The sequence below is a fragment of the Topomyia yanbarensis genome, chromosome 2, assembly GCF_030247195.1.
Source record: "Topomyia yanbarensis strain Yona2022 chromosome 2, ASM3024719v1, whole genome shotgun sequence".
Taxonomy (NCBI): domain Eukaryota; kingdom Metazoa; phylum Arthropoda; class Insecta; order Diptera; family Culicidae; genus Topomyia; species Topomyia yanbarensis.
In genome coordinates, this window is record NC_080671.1 from 205482589 (window position 1) to 205500718 (window position 18130).

At 35.4% G+C, this 18130-nt stretch overlaps 1 protein-coding gene across 2 annotated transcripts in view; it reads left to right on the forward strand.

Annotated features, from left to right (window-relative positions):
- LOC131682768 (pyruvate dehydrogenase (acetyl-transferring) kinase, mitochondrial) overlaps window positions 1-18130 on the forward strand; it is a 215395-nt gene that overhangs the window by 102942 nt on the left and 94323 nt on the right. Inside the window, exons 5-8 of one of the 2 annotated variants that reach the window (XM_058964489.1) lie at window positions 986-1282; window positions 8650-8759; window positions 8824-8922; window positions 12939-13108. In XM_058964489.1, coding sequence (XP_058820472.1) covers window positions 986-1282; window positions 8650-8759; window positions 8824-8922; window positions 12939-12971 — 539 coding nt within the window. In that variant the 3' untranslated portion in view covers window positions 12972-13108. Of the gene's footprint in view, window positions 1-985; window positions 1283-8649; window positions 8760-8823; window positions 8923-12938; window positions 13109-18130 lie in introns of those variants that run through there. The other variant, XM_058964488.1, reaches the window with a different exon arrangement.

Here is an 18130-nt window from a genome sequence, read left to right on the forward strand (position 1 = left end):
TAGGTGTGACCATAAAGCACTGCACACACTGTCAAGTGCAACGGTGAGACGGTAGACGTACAGTTAATGCACATAGGTTGCAGAAATAGGTTGTTGAGACAGCCCGATTGCACACTGATAAATAACAATAACAACATATGTCGGCTCAATTTTTGTCGAACCGAATCTCCCCGAGTTTTATGTTCAAAACAAAATGGCATCGCAGGATTATAAAATAAAACATTCTAGGGCACTGCGACAAGCAGCTGCATCTTTCCTTGGTAAATTGTGCGAAAAAGAAAAGGGATCACATACATGATCGTGGCAAATCGTGTAGCCGAGAAGCGTGCATAGTGAAATTTAATCAATCAGTTGATAGTGGGAAACTGTCATGTTTTGCTTCTGCGTCCTGTAATTTAGCTAAAACCGACTGGGAAAGGCTAAGGGTGCTTACAGAGTGGCGGCGAGAAGCTGAGCTGGCGCTGGAACTGACATTAGAATGCGAGATGCGAGAAACCTGCTTGCTGCAAACCAAATGGGTGATGTCAGAGTGAAAGCCGAGCGGATCGGCGCCGGCTGCCCGCTTTCACTCTGACAGGCTCCATTTAATATACTGAAAGCAGGTTTCTCGCATCTCGCACTCTAATGTCAGTACCAGCCCCAGCTCAGCTTCTCGCCGCCACTCTGTAAGCACCCTAACAGCCTATGTTAGCTTGTGGCGGTTTCATACAATGTAAAGCATTTTATTGGATAAACTAACATGTAAATAATCAAACACTCATAACTTCCACTGCCGTATCTTAAAATATCTTAAATAATTTTAATCGTTGTGAATTGAAATGCATTTAAAGTTTGTGGTTTTATTTTATAATCTCAAACATGAAATAAGGAAAAGTCTACAGTTGGCACATATATTTTTGCAAAGAATCTATACGCCCAGTAACTTGCCATATGTAACTTAATTTTGAAATATATCACTTATATCTCTTTGTTTACATTTTTTCAGATCTAGAAAAAGATAAGCCTATCAAAATCGTGTACGTTCCATCACATCTGTACCACATGCTTTTCGAGCTGTTTAAAAACGCGATGCGAGCTGTAATGGAGTATCATGGAGCCGAAGACGAGATCCCTGCGATCAAAGTGACGATTGTGAAGGGTAAAGAAGACATTTGTGTAAAAATGTCAGACCGTGGCGGTGGTATTCCAAGATCCCAGGTTGATCAACTATTCAAGTACATGTACAGCACTGCACCGCAACCTCCAAAGTCAAAATCTGATCTACCACTCGTTCCTTTAGCCGGTAAGTTAAAGTTTTCGCACAATTAACTCTCTATTTGGCAATGTATGAAATATGAGTATTTCTGCCGTGACAATCTCATTTTCCACGAGGTGGCAATCTGCAATATTATAAGTGAATATTTCATATATTTTGTTACTTGAATGTTTGCACACTTTTTTATTGTAATGTTTTTGCAACTAAAGTTTTATTTTACGGGAAGGTATTTTATTTTTAGTTAGAAGTCTGTACAGAAATTGAGAATTATGTGTCGCGTTTATTTGGTAATCTATTTATTAATCGAGTTCGTATTTGGATGGTTATTCATTAGTATTGAATTTGCCCATTCAACGAATAGTTGCTGTGTAGCATAGCAAGCATAAAAGCCTAATTAGTATGTTAAACATCAAGTAAGCCCTTGGAGCACTGCTTTACCTTGAATTTCTCTATCCCCCCTCCCCTTTTACGTAACAAATTCCTCGAAAAAAAAATTTTGTTCAGTAAAAACATGTTACGTAACGATCTAGCTTACTCCCCCTCCCCCATATGTCACAACTTCTCGTACCACCTCCCCCCCTAAACGCGTTACGTAATTTATGAGTGGTCCCTTAGGAGCTTGATATATTGGACTAGACAAAATAGTGGACTTGACGTTATACACTTCGAGACAATCAGGCGCAAAATTTAGTCCTCCTCCCGAGGACCGGTGTTTACTTGGCAGACAGTTGCTAATTCGTCCGATTTTGCAAACTTTGTCTCGCGGGACGGACCGAGATCCCCTAAGCTCTAAGCTGCAGTCCTATCAGCCCGCTAAAAAGCATATGCAGCATCCTTTATCTTAACCATACTCTCATGCTTTTCTCCTCATTTTCTTCTTATTTTTACTGTCTCTCTTCTAGACTAATTAGCTCTATTCATATATCCCCTCTGTTACTGTCAAAATAAGTATTTTAATCTTGTTGGATGTCTGTTCTCTGTGACTTAGTTGTAACAATTGAAATCATAAATTATTTCTGATTATCAAACAAAACATTAATACACACTAGAACAGGAATAATAACTGGCAGGATGCATAGTTACAGGGAAATTAGTATTCGTGGGCAGCGCGCTCTGAATTAGTTAATAGTCGATTGATCCGCTTCAGACCTATGGGACCAAAGAGGAGGCACAAGGCAGAAGCGTAAGCCCTAAGTTTGCGCCGCTAAAACAACAAAATTAGCAAATTAGTACTAAAATAGTAATAAAAGAACAATTAAAATCAACCAATGTCCCACAAAAAATAATGGAAATGTTCCATAAAATAATACATTTTGCGCCATAAATTAACTGACATTGATCCATAGAATATTAACAATGTGCAATAAAACACGTCGATATGTTCCATAATATCGACAAAAATGTTCCACGATATTTAAAATGGAGCAATAAAATGTTAGAAAAAGCTCTATAAATTTGATGAAAATGTTTGCTAAATAATTTTTCTTGGTCCATAGAAGATGTCAAAATGAACATTATAAATGCTATTTATTGATTCATATATCGAACGTTAAATTATGGTTCATGGATATTTACAAAACGATCCATAAGAAAAGGATATGTAAAACGATCCATTAATATGGGCTTATGCACCAGAAAAATTAAATTTAATGAATTCATGCGAAATTTTTGCTATTTGATCTAATAATAAAGTTTATTACATTTGGTTATAATGTCAAACTACAACAAACAATACATACATGCAATGCATATAACTACAACAAACAATGCATACATTATAGTTCAACTTAAGCTTCCGTATCCCACTAGTCAGGTAACTGACCTTAGCTAACCTGAAATCATTATGGCAACTCTTTGAACGGCAGGGTATCTGTGATATTAGCACGCTGAGAGTTATTAGACCACTGATACAGGCTGGCACGAGTCGCAAATACCAACTATCTGAAGCGAAAACGGACACTTTATACACGAACTATAATATAGCCCCTATGTTTAAGTAAACCAGGCAAACGAGAGGACCACAGGTTCGCTTGCAATTCCAGTTACGGGTTAATCAATGCCTCGTCCAACGGATCCTCAGCGACTTTGAGCCGTTTCGAATCCTTGGCCTCCGATATGCGGCCAAGCCGCATCACACTAGCTTTCAGTATAAGCTCCCTTGTTAAAACACTGTCACTGCTATGAGTATTATTAAACACAACTTATTTTTTCAGTTTACCATACCTTGGTTAATGATTTTACATTTCCGCTCTCGGATGCGGTTTATTTAGGTTAAAATAAACCGTTTTCGCAAAAATCCGCATTTAAATTGGACCTTTATCACTAAGTCTCTAAACTAGATAATTACCGATAAAAATATAGATAAAATGATATAATATATATATATATATATATATATATATATATATATATATATATATATATATATATATATATATATATATATATATATATATATATATATATATATATATATATATATATATATATATATATATATATATATATATATATATATATATATATATATATATATATATATATATATATATATATATATATATATATATATATATATATATATATATATATATATATATATATATATATATATATATATATATATATATATATATATATATATATATATATATATATATATATATATATATATATATATATATATATATATATATATATATATATATATATATATATATATATATATATATATATATAATATATATATATATATATATATATATATATATATATATATATATATATATAATATATATATATATATATATATATATATAATATATATATATTATATATATATATATATATATATATATATATATATATATATATATATATATATATATATATATATATATATATATATATATATATATATATATATATATATATATATATATATATATATATATATATATATATATATATATATATATATATATATATATATATATATTGGCACGAAACACATAAAAGTTAGTTAACCATTTTCTTCTTAATTTATTGGGATTTCACATTGTAAGGGGAAAGAGGGATAGGGAGAGGATTCGTTACGGCCGAACAGGAGCGGTGGCTTCCTGAGAGGGGAAGAAGGACGACAGGTGAATTACTTGCCACGCTGACAATTCTTCCGGGTGACCGGTAACTGCTTGGGCGACGTTTCTGGACATCCTTTTGATTGCCGGAACGCTTCGTACTCTGGATTCACCAGTCGACCACGTGCTCTTTGTCTTTCTTCGTATGATTGACGTTGAAGTGGCCTTACTGGCTTTCCGGATTTGATGCCCAGCAAGAGTGTTGGATACGTGTTCACTCTGCTAGTCGATCCGATTACTTCTTTTGTTGGCATACGACGTCCCACGTGCTCACCGACGGGTCGGCAGCGCATCGGATATTGAACTCTAGCAAGCGGGGCAGCTCCCGCCGGGCCTTACTAGAGCTCTCACCTCCAAGACTGTGGCTACCGTCCTCCCGTAGGGTGTGGCTCGACAATAACGGGCTCTCGTCGGTCACCAGCACGGGGATCGCAGACTTTCCTCGTGGTATATTGAAACGGGGAACTCCTTGAATTCCGGATCACTTCGTTCGACGCGCGTAGTTTCTTCCCGTCCCAGGCAAGAGGTCGTTTCGACAATCGTCTACGCTGGATCACTCACCGGGTTCACCAAAAAACCTTTAACCGCCACTCGTCCTGATTTGTCACTCTTCGTTTCTTCGGCTTCTTCCGCGTGACCTTTTCTTACTACCAGATTTAATTTTTTTTTTCGGGACCGGTTTGGCGGACGTCCTTTCGTGACCGCTCTCTTACACTTTCTGCCAAGCTTTTTATGTATTCACGTATTCCCTTCCTCCTCGCTCTTTTTCTTCTCTTGTCTTTTCCAACTGTCACCAGAGATCAGGGGTACCACCATCGTGAATAGATGATGCTCATACGGTAGAGATGTGAGCCATATATGCCGTCCTCGTAACCATAGTGGTAATTAGGGTTAGGAAAGGTGGGATTCATGAGCTTATTAAGGGATTTCACTTAAGTTTTCAAAATTACATTCTTATGCCACAATTTTAATGTTTACAATCTACAATACAATTTTGTGGGAAATATATATATATATATATATATATATATATATATATATATATATATATATATATATATATATATATATATATATATATATATATATATATATATATATATATATATATATATATATATATATATATATATATATATATATATATATATATATATATATATATATATATATATATATATATATATATATATATATATATATATATATATATATATATATATATATATATATATATATATATATATATATATATATATACATATATATATATATATATATATATATATATATATATATATATATATATATATATATATATATATATATATATATATATATATATATATATATATATTTAATTTATGTCGCAGAATGTAACATTTTATGGAACATTTTCAATATTTTTATGGGGCATTGGTTGATTTCAATTGCTCTTTTATTACTATTTTAGTGCTCTTTTGCGACCATTTTATGGTTCAATTTTGGATTATTTTAAATATTTTATATGCAAAAGTATATTTTCCCGAACTTTATCCCTATTTCTTTTTATTTCGCTGTAATTCGATAGTAAACACAACGTGACGTAACGTGCAGTGGGTTCGAAATCGTTGTTTCATATGAAAGGTTGTGATCAAAACAATTTTGCGTCGAAATAAAAAGAGATAATGGAAACGTAGAACATGCCGAGATGCATTATGTAGAAAATTCTTGGCTTTCCAATGAATAAAAAATAAGGTACAGTTTTCCTTAATTCAATTACCATAAAAAAATTTATCTAGTGTAATTTAACAATCGCTCGAAAAAGGCCCATGCCGATTGGTGTAAGTAAAGCTTAAGAAATTTAATCGCAATGCTTCATACAACTCTATATTTCAATTCATCTTATCATTGACTAACACTAATCATCAGAAATTTAAATTTAGATTCCTAAGAAATACAGGCATTCTCAAATTCTTAAAATTGAATTATCAACACTCCCGATGGCCAACTGCCCCCCTAGGTTAACGGGTTTGACGCTATTGCAAGCATCAAGCAAATTTGTGCAATAATTTTAAAGAACTTCTGGCAGACAACTGCTTTAAGATGGTTATTGCGTTACGCCTCGATAGTGGAGCATCGAGGAGACCGAGAGTGCTTATGGGCCTTTTTATGTTTTGTGTTTTTTCATACTCTGCCCAAACCAATGGTCAACCATCAACCTGTGTGCACTGGCGAGGCCGACTGACGGGTCGGTGTAGATTGACTTTTTCTGTGGGCTATGTTTGCAAATATCGTTTGCGTTGCGTTTGCGGACACGGATCGCAATGGGGGTGTGTCGATTTATCAGTCAACGTCGTCATCGTCCACAGGCTATTTAAAGAAAATGTAAATGTGGTTATGTTGTAATAATTGTAGTTTTGAGTAGTAGTGTACAAGTGTTGTGGGCTGGTCCGGAAATCTTTACATTCAGTTGGACCAATCAAAAAATAAACCTCATATCCACTCAACAACACCTTCCATGGCGACCCAGGAACTCTAGTAATATTGGAAAAATCACTTTCTTCTAGCATCCGAACCATGTACGGAAAATTAAGTATCAGATTCACGGTCCGCGCGTGATCATTCAAGAACACATGCGAATTTGCGAAAGGCACACGGTTATAAATTTATACGCGCGAAGTTACAAGTTAGCACACGCGATATGCAAACGCACACGCGATCGAATACGTTAACATACAAACACTCTATCCCTTCGCAATGATACACGCCATCGTGAAGTCGCTACGCCCGCATATATCTACACCGTACAATGAATATCACATTCAGAATCGCACTTGGTTTTAAGCAGTGTTTTAGTGGATGACATTTCCCGTGTCGTCTGCAATTGTAGTGAACGATTCTGATGGGGAGCCCTTCCGAGAATCTCTACAGCTCCAGTAGGACAACAATCGCAAAAAACACTCCCGATGGCCAGCTGTCCGGAGTTCATGTTGTTTTTGACGTTATTTAATCTCGATAATCGGTTATCGAGTTATAATATTTTAGCACGGTATAAAATTACTCTATTCTCTATTACATCTATTACTATACTCTATTCTCTATTAATTACTCTTGTAAACTATTCAGACATAAGTAAATACAATACTTCTTAAACAAATTATATTCTCAATCGCATCGCTTGCATGAAGTGAATCTTGAATAAATCTTGAACCTACCCACTACCCAATTCGTGGTACTTATGGGTGTGTTACTGAGTCGGGGCCTTCTGTCAAGTATCACATTAACACTTCCTCTCTCATATCCCCAGTTACGGTAAAGGTGGTTGTGGCCCTCAACAGGCTTGTTATTTGCTCACACAATATGCACAAGGAGTGAAATACACCGATGAAAATGGAGCAGCACAAAAACACTGCGATGTGCAGATCACCCGCACAAAGAGAAACTCGAAAACGATAAAGAGATAGATCGGTGCACCAAGAGATGCACAGCCAGCACACAGCCTTGAAGAGCCACTTTTTTGTGCCTCTCCTCACTGGCAAACAGGCAAATCAAACTACAAGTCAGATAAAATTTGATCGGAAGAACGTTTTTAATGTTTTTTGAATGCCTCCCCTACTTCCGTGCGCGTGGAACCGAGATACACACCGCCTCTTTATTTCTACTTTTTTATGTGTGCAGTCATAGAGAAGAATGCACACATGAGAACAACACACATCAGAGTGAAGAGATTTATTGTAAACTAGAAGAGTCGCTTGAACTGGAACAATTCGTATTCCCAAACATTTTCCCTCAACTAGTCTGTGTGGGAATGAGTTATCAGTGTGCAATCTTTGAAGTAAACCCTGCTTACGCAACGCAACGCAAAAAATCGAGGTGCTTCATAGTTGGTATCTTTATAAATTAAAAGTGAGCTCGGTTGATAAAGTAGTCGAGAAGTTCAAAGAGCATGTTTTGGAGTTATCTGCTCCCGAATGAAGTGTTTCTCCAAGTGGTTTAAGCGCATGTAAAATGTTATTGATCTTCAATGGTAATATCTTAAAATCCAATAAATCTATTTATTGATAATATATAAGTGTGCATTAATATATCATCTCGAAATACACGTGACAACCCACGTATTAAGCGGAATTAGCGCAGGCCGCGGTGTAAGACCTTAATTGTTACTTTAGATGTTATGTATCATAAAATGTTGCCAAATAAAGTAATAAGTTGAGTTAAATAGAAGTATTCGGATCAATCATACTTAACAAAAAAAATTTCTTTCTTTTTTTACAGGTTATGGCTATGGTTTACCTATTTCTCGTCTCTATGCGCGTTACTTTCACGGAGACTTGGTTCTTTTTTCTTGTGAAGGCTACGGGTCAGATGCAGTAATATATCTGAAGGTTGAATTTGTTACCAATTCTTCACGAGGTCAGATACTAATCACAAAACACATATCTGTTTTAGGCCCTTTCTGACGAGGCAAACGAGCTGTTGCCAATTTTCAATAAAACAAGCTCTCGTTTCTACAAAGCAACTGTTCCGACTGGTGATTGGTCCAATCAGGTAAAACCAAAGAAAGTGAAACCAATTGTTATTTGACGTGGAGTCATTGTTGTAGCCCTACATGTTCAATGCGGTGCCCTACTATCCATCACCAACACTTTGACAATGTCTTTATTTCTAGTTACTATTTTATTCGTAAATTGCTAGGTCAATAATGTTATTACATTTTGGTTGTTTGTTTACAATACCATCATATTTTATATTATTTGTTAATGACAATACAGTTCTAGAAAATATACGAAATTTTATTCACTCACTCATCTACGCTTCTATTCAACGTTTTGTTTTAGAACTTATTGTATATAACGTGTATGTTTTGTACAAAAATTCGCTTTTGTTTGCATCCAGAGCTTAACATTTTGCTTCAACGCACAGCTTGCAACATGAAACAGCACCATGGGGAGCTTATATATATATATATATATATATATATATATATATATATATATATATATATATATATATATATATATATATATATATATATATATATATATATATATATATATATATATATATATATATATATATATATATATATATATATATATATATATATATATATATATATATATATATATATATATATATATATATATTAATATATATATATATATATATATATATATATATATATATATATATATATATATATATATATATATATATATATATATATATATATATATATATATATATATATATATATATATATATATATATATATATATATATATATATCCCTCCTGAAGTCGCACAGTGCACTGAGTGCACAACATTATGAAATTCGTGCATCTTTATACTGCACTGTCCATAATCGCATGTCAGACCCATGTTCTATGGGATTCCCTATCTACTTTCTATATAAGCAGGGCAGGCAGTTGCCGTAATATAGAAAAAAAGCGCGCCTGCCGGAGGGATATACATCCGAATCGTTTTATTTTTCTCATATAATGAAGTTTCGTACATGCAAACACAAGCACACGATTCTCACTAAAACCATCTCAACATCAAACCACTTGTGATTTATCTGAATAGGTATATAGATTATATGAACACTATAAGGATGATGGATTCACTAAAACAAACAAATATTATGAAATTTCCCCACGATTAGTCTTTCTTCATATACATTTCCCAAAAGTTCTGATGAATTTTCAAAATACCGGTTATCGGTAATATGAAAGAGTTTATTTTGATATTTTTGTCATGTGAGACAATTTTGAGAAACAAAATTACAGGAAAGCTATATTTTGTTATTAAATTTAAAATTTGCTTGACTTATTCATTGTTCTTAGCTGCCTTCCGTATTTGGAGGGAGGGGGTAAGAGTTTCAGCGTGAAAAAAAACACTTCTTTGTGGATTTTTTAGAACTTTGCACGAAGTGAATTGATCCAAACTTTTGTACATTATAGTGTATCATTTCAATAACGTTCTGTAATTTTTCTATGCAAAAATATCGACAAACGACTCGGTGACGAAGCTTTTTGTAGAACGTCTCTGAATAAAAATATGATTTACGGTGTTAACTGCCATTCAAAAACTATTTAACCGTTTTCTTTCAAACTTTACGTACACATTCTATGTAAAAAATACCATTGTTTATGAATGGACCTAAAACAAACAATATTCCATAATGAATATCACGTAACATCGATGACAGAGCAGTGCGTTCCTGGCCAAGTTCCCCCTGGGTCGTGCAAAACTGAGAAGCAACATCAATTTCGGCACAAAGAACAGACGTCCATCTCAAGCGTAAAAGTTGATTAAAAGGCACATCCACAGGTAATAGAGATGTTACCGCCAAAGGTGGTTCTGTCGGCATTCTGATTAGGGCGTGAGTTTTACTGAATTGATATCCAAGTATTCTTACAATTATGGGATATGCCAGTATGGTGGTCGTAATGGTCTAGCATATATTTGTTCCAATGACTAAACAATTGTTTTATACTTTTATACTAATTATCAAACAAGACAATCATTAATACACACTAGAACAGGAATAATAGCTGGCAGGATACATAGTTACAGGGAAATTAGTATTCGTGTACATTACGGTTATCAACGCTCTCTGAATTGGTTAATAGTCGATTGATCCGCTTCAGACAAGAGGAGATCAGGAACAAGACAGAAGCGGAATCAATTTGAAGTTTTAATTGCATCACTATCGATTTACCACGCGTTGTTAGGAGCTTGATACGGACTAGACAAAAACAGAGGACTTGACGTTACACACTTCGAGACAAACAGGTGCAAAATTTAGTCCTCCTCCCGGTGTTTACTTGGCAGACAGTTTCTAATTCGTCCGATTTTGCAAATTTTGTCTCGCGGGACGGACCGAGATCCCCTAAGCTATCAGCTGCAGTCCTATCAGTCCGCTGAAAAAAAAGAAAACAAAAAAAACAAGCAGCGATTTTTATTTCCTATGAGTAAAAAAACCCTTAATTGGGTTAGGTATTTTTACATAGAATGCGTATGCAAAGTTTGAAAGAAATCGGTTCAGTAGTTTTTGAATGGTAGGTAACACAGCAAATCATGTTTTTTTTCTGGAGACGTTCTACAAAAAACTTCGTCACCGAGTCGTTTGTCGATATTTTTCATAGAAAAATTACAGCATGTTATTGAAATGATATACTATAATGTACAAAAGTTTTGAGCTTCACGCAAAGTTCTAAAAAAATAACAAAAAACTGCGTTTTCTGTAGCTTTTCACTTTCTTTTCAACATGAAAAGACGTTTGAATTTTATTGGTTTTAAATGCAACTAAGAATTTTTAAAAGTTTACATTCTTCTGAGTATTGTCATTTCTTCGAAAATATTTTTGGAATATTTTTGATTTTGAACTTTAAGCGTTTGAGATTATGCCTTCTTTTATACATAGGGTAAAGTGCTTATTTTCACCATACTAAAGAGGGTGCCTCGCTAATTCATTAATTACTCGGCCTACAATCAATGGAATGCGTACAAATTGGCATCAACAGCTTTGCTTCGTTGTTAAGAATTGTGATAAAAACACAAACAGTCTCTACCGCTATGAGCCGTGTCAAATAAACGAAATATATAAAAAAAACACAAACACGCTAAAAATGGTGAAATTCTCGTGTTTTAGCGCAACGAAAACTCGAATCGAATGCCCCTATTGTTGCGCTACCATTTGTCTCAATGCGTAGAAGTAGAACAAAGATGACAAACACTGCTCTAAACAACGGTATCGGTGCCTTTTTCAAAGTTACCCTTGTTCAGCTTCACCATTACGAAATGTGGTACTGATGAAAATCTAAAATCGACACACATTAGTTAAAGGAACCTATTCGGACCTACCGAAACAAATCGCCTTTTTAGGTAGATAGATATGAAAAAATGCCGGTCAAAGGTCCTAATTGTTAGCTTGAAACATCCGCTACATTTCGTACATTTTGGTGCCATAAAAGTTCATTTATATATATATATATATATATATATATATATATATATATATATATATATATATATATATATATATATATATATATATATATATATATATATATATATATATATATATATATATATATATATATATATATATATATATATATATATATATATATATATATATATATATATATATATATATATATATATATATATATATATATATATATATATATATATATATATATATATATATATATATATATATATATATATATATATATATATATATATATATATATATATATATATATATATATATATATATATATATATATATATATATATATATATATATATATATATATATATATATATATATATATATATATGGAACTCAGCATACAAGCTAAAAGGATAGGTAAAAGGAAGTCTCGATGGACGATGAATGTTATGTGATTTTATTTCTTTGTGTGTCGGTTTCAGAATATACGTGTATGTGGTGTGTTTTAGGGTGTGGTTTTCAATAACAATTTTTGGTTCCACGGTGCAAAACGTGTTATATTGTTGAGAAACTTATGCATTTAATTTGTATTTTTCAGAACCAGAAATACTATTCTCCAACAAAAATTTAGTTCAAGCATTTGGTATACAAAAGTGTCCTTAAATTTGCTGGCTACTGTACTGTCAATAAGCAAATAAGTGTTAACATGCTTCTGTTTGTGTACAATTAGTGCGCTTAGACATAAATAAATTCTTTTTGAAAATTTGAGTTGTGTTTTCTTTTAGTTATTTATTCAATAGAACACCGCACGTTCAGCTGTGTATTGCCAGTTTAAAAACGTTTAATTTGGAAGCAGTAACCATTACAGTTAAAATTCTAGTTTATATTGTGGTACAGATGCACAGTGGCCGGAGGCCAGACAAAACCTCAAAAAGTGATGTTTTAATTATCGATATTTTATGTTTTTCTCGTGCTTCTCATGTATTGAATATACAGTGTTGGACACACTATTAGAACACTCATACCCTCACACATGTTCACACTACAGAGTTAAAACACGTTATAATAATTAGCAACAAGAAAAATGTTATCAAGATAGCATTAAAACACGTGTTAACTCGTAGTGTGAACGTAGTATTAGACGAAATCTGTAATTATATGAATGAAATTAACAAGGAAGTTAAATCGGGCCTGGACACAGAATTAGCACATATCACGCGTTTTTTTTTTGAAAAGGGCCAATAAGCATGCTGTCAAAATCCACTTTGGGAGGAAATTCTAGCAAAACGAATAATCGCCGATTATAAATCACAGCAGTAAACGAAAGAGAAAACTTTTCTCTTTCATAAAGCGTTAACATCCAGTGTCGACGAATTACGGTTTGTCTGGAATTTTCTCTCAAAGTGAATTTTGACAGTATGCTTATTGGCCGTTTACAAAAAAACACGCGAGATATTTAAAAATTGCTGTTAATTTAGATTAAGACCAATGATTCATAGCTGTACAGTATTTGGTCGGAAATCATTTTTGCTTGAAAACAGTCTCTAGACAATGGAGGCGCTGTAGCGATCACGTGTATCAGAAGTCAAAATAACTTCCAAATTCAATAACCCAAGTTCCCTGTTGCAAATATGTGCGGCGCCACAAGCACCGAAACTTGTTTCGATATTTCCTAATGTTACAAGATCACAAAAGGCGTTCACTGTTCCGTATTTCCTAAAATACCACACAAGCACCGTGTATACTTCCCGACGATTTCAAGCAACTCACGCACCCGCGGAAAACAAGAACGAAAACACAAATTGATCTCTTGAAAAATTCAGCAAATGTATATTATTCCTACTTGGTTACACGTTTTTTTAAACTATTCTAAACTGCCCTAACTCGCGATTCTTTTCGCGCCTAACTATTCGAAACTTAAAATCGATCTCGGTTGTTGGCAGCCAGAGGTACGCACAGTACATGGGGCCCAGCCTTTATCGAGTTAATTGAAAAAAAGGGAGAAAAAGAAAAAAGCCTCGATTCTAAATCTTCTGAAGTTTATATAGTAAATTTCTTGCTTACTTCAGCAAAATTACAATTATTGACTATCTATCCCTGTATTCAAGGTGGGTATTTATTTCCATCACTCGTTTTTGCCTTTCTCATATAAAGAAAGGCTATGCAATCACTGTAAAAATCGACTTTTTAACGGAGGCCCGGAGGGCCGAGTGTCATACAGGCCCGGAGGGCCGAGTGTCATACACCATTCGATTCAGTTCGTCGAGATTGGCAAATGTCTGTGTGTGTATGTGTGTGTGTGTCATTTAAACTCACACAATTTTCTCAGAGATGGCTGAACCGATTTTCGCAAACTTAGTTTCATATGAAAGGTATAACGCTCCCATAAGCTGCTATTGAATTTTTAGTTGATCCGACTTCCGGTTTCGGAGTTACGGGTTGAAGAGTGCGGTCACACAGCAAATTCCCATATAAACTGGTACTACCATGATGTTCAAATGATGTAAAACATATTAAAATTGATGTAACATTACTCTAGTTTGCGGGTCTGGATCACTAATGATCAATCAAAGCAGCTTTGACCACATTGGCCACCTATGACAGTTCATGACGCCCCCGGGGAACCCGCCAAGTTCCTAAGCTTATATCACACCCATTCCCCAACGAATTCTCTACCGATTTTTACAAACTTGATTTCAAATGAAAGATATAGTAATACCATTGACTGCTGCTGAATTTCATTCTGTTCTGACTCTTGCTTCCGGAGTTACAGGGGTGTTAGTAAGGATACACTGGAATTTCCCATATAAATCGGTACAATCGTAATACCTCAGAGGCTAAAAACTATTGAAATGGTCACCAGATCTAGATCACTGATTGCCAATCAAACATTCTTTGAATATATTGTCCACTATCGACGATTCCGGAATTCCGGGCATATTCCACAAATAAAGTCACATCGGTTCTTCGGTGATGACTGAACCGATTTTCTCAAACCAAGTCTCAAATGGAAGGCAAAATATGCAGCTGAGTATTGCATCAGAGCCCCTCCGCCCCCTCCCCCCGCCTTGCCCTTACATCTCCCTCCTTCATCACTACCGTCCCCTTGGACCACCCTCACGCCCGCATTTCCTTCATCCACCCCGTATACCAAAATAAGATGAAAGATTTCTGACGCATCCTCCACTCCCACTCTACTAACCCCCCATTCCCTCCACTTTTAAACCCATTCCACCAACTTTTCAAAATATAATCACATGAAGATAATATTGAACTCATGCCGATTAAGCTAATTAAATACTATTCTTTTGCCTTTCTCATATAGAAAGGTTACGCAATTGCTCCAAAAACCGACTTTCTAACCGAGGCCCGGAGGGCCGAGTCTCATATAACATTCGACTCAGTTCGCCGAGATCGCAAAATATCTGTGTGTATGTATGTGTGTATGTGTGTATGTATGTATGTATGTATGTATGTATGTATGTATGTATGTATGTATGTATGTATGTATGTATGTATGTATGTATGTATGTGTGTATGTGCGGATTTGTTAACAAAATGTCCACACCGGTGTTTTGGAGATGGCTGAACCGATTTTTACAAACTAAGATTCAAATGAAAGGTATACTATTCCCATAGGTTTTTTTTTTATTCAAATCGTTTATTTGATAAGGCACGTTGCGTTAGCTTAAAGGTGCCAATTTTGTTTTGTTTTACATTTTAAATTGCTTAAAACTAGGGGATTACATATTGATTTTTTTAAAATGAAACTAATGCGATTTTATAGCTATCTTATATATCTACACAAGGGGATAATATTGTTTTCGTAAGATTAGGGGGGTCATTTAGTTTTTGTGGCAATATGGTTTGACATTTTTATCAGTGAGATTATCGGAGCAAATAATGTTTAATTAAGGGGGACAATTTTTTACGACTAACTTAAAACTAGGAATAACTAGAGGGCATGATTGAATTTTGTAAAGATTCGTAATTATAGTTATTTTTGTGGGTAGTAGAGTTGGGCAATTTCAACGAGATTATATAATATAATAGTTAAAACTAGAAGAGACAAGAAGAGCTAAATGCTTTGTGATGATATTGGGGGGGGGGGGTTAGGGGTTAGGGGTGTTACTTCTGGGTATAAGAGTCAGGGGAGGGAGGGTAGACAAAGATGGCAGGGAGAGAAAATTATTTCAGTTTCAGGCATCGTGAGATCAACGGATGGATTACAAACTCGGGTGGCCTTCATCAGGGGAATCATGTACTGGGACGCCGGGTGGTCCTCCTCAAGATGGCAGGGGTTTTCCAGACGATTTCGTAGTACGGCTCAGATGTGGATCGGCTACATTTCGAGTTAAGCGTGTTATGTTCGTGCCGTAGGTCCCGTGTTTGTTGGCTCATTCGATACAGATGGTTTGATACAGGTGGAAGAGCGTTCTGAGAATGATAAGGAGATAACAAGGGGCAGTTAGACTTGTATATTGATGGTTTTCACAAAGGTGTATATAAGGGACATATAGAGAACATCGCGGCTTGCCAGCACATCTCGAACCGGGACGTTGGTTGGTCTTCCTCGGGCCCGCAGGGTATCCATTAGCCGAGACCTAGCGGAACTGTACTCGGTGCACGCCCAGACAATGTGATCGATGTCGTGATAGCCGTCGCCACAAGCGCAGATACCACTATCCACGAGCCCAATACGCCGGAGATGTGCATCCAGCGTGTAATGGTTTGCCATGAGTCGGGACATCACACGAATGAAGTCACGACCCACATCCATCCCCTTGAACCAAGGTTTCGTCGATACCTTAGGGATTATCGAATGTAGCCACCTTCCCAGCTCTCCACTGCTCCACGAAGTTTGCCAACTTTCGAGGGTTCTCTGATGAGTAATACTGAAAAATTCGCTGAAGCAAATTGGTCTTTCGTAAACGTCTCCTTCTAAGGCACCCACCTTAGCTAAGGAGTCTGCCTTCTCATTGCCCGGAATGGAGCAATGAGAAGGGACCCATACCAAGGTAATCTGGAAAGAATTGTCAGATAAAGCACTCAGTAGCTCCCGTATTTTCCCCAAAAAATACGAGGAGTGCTTGCCTTGTTTCATCGAGCGAATAGCGTCAATGGAACTGAGGCTATCCGAAACGATGAAGTAATGGTCTGCGGGTAATGTTTCAATGACTCCAAGGGTATACTGAATGGCAGCTAGTTCTGCGGCGTAAACTGAAGCAGGGTCACTGAGTTTGTAGGAGGCGGTGAACTTTTGATTGAAAATACCGAAGCCAGTGGATCCTTCGAGGTTTGATCCGTCAGTATAAAACATCTTAGAACAGTCGACTTCTCGGAATTTATTATAAAAAAATGTTTGGAACCACTTCTGGGCGTATGTGGTCCGGAATTCCACTAATCTCGTCTTTCATGGATGTGTCGAAGAAAACAGTAGATTCAGAAGTATTTATGAAATGCACACGGTTGGGATTGTAAGAAGAAGGGTTAATATTCTGCGCCATGTAGTCAAAGTACAGGGACATGAAACGGGTCTGAGAATTGAGCTCAACAAGCCTTTCGAAATTTTCAATCACGACCGGGTTCAAGATATCGCATCGAATTAGCAATCGATATGAGAGTTCCCAAAATCGATTTTTCAACGGGAGAACGCCCGACAGCACTTCGAGACTCATCGTATGGGTCGACTGCATGCACCCTAAGGCGATACGCAAACAACGATACTGAATTCTTTCGAGTTTGATGAAATGTATGTTCGCGGCGGAGCGAAAGCAGAAGCATCCGTAT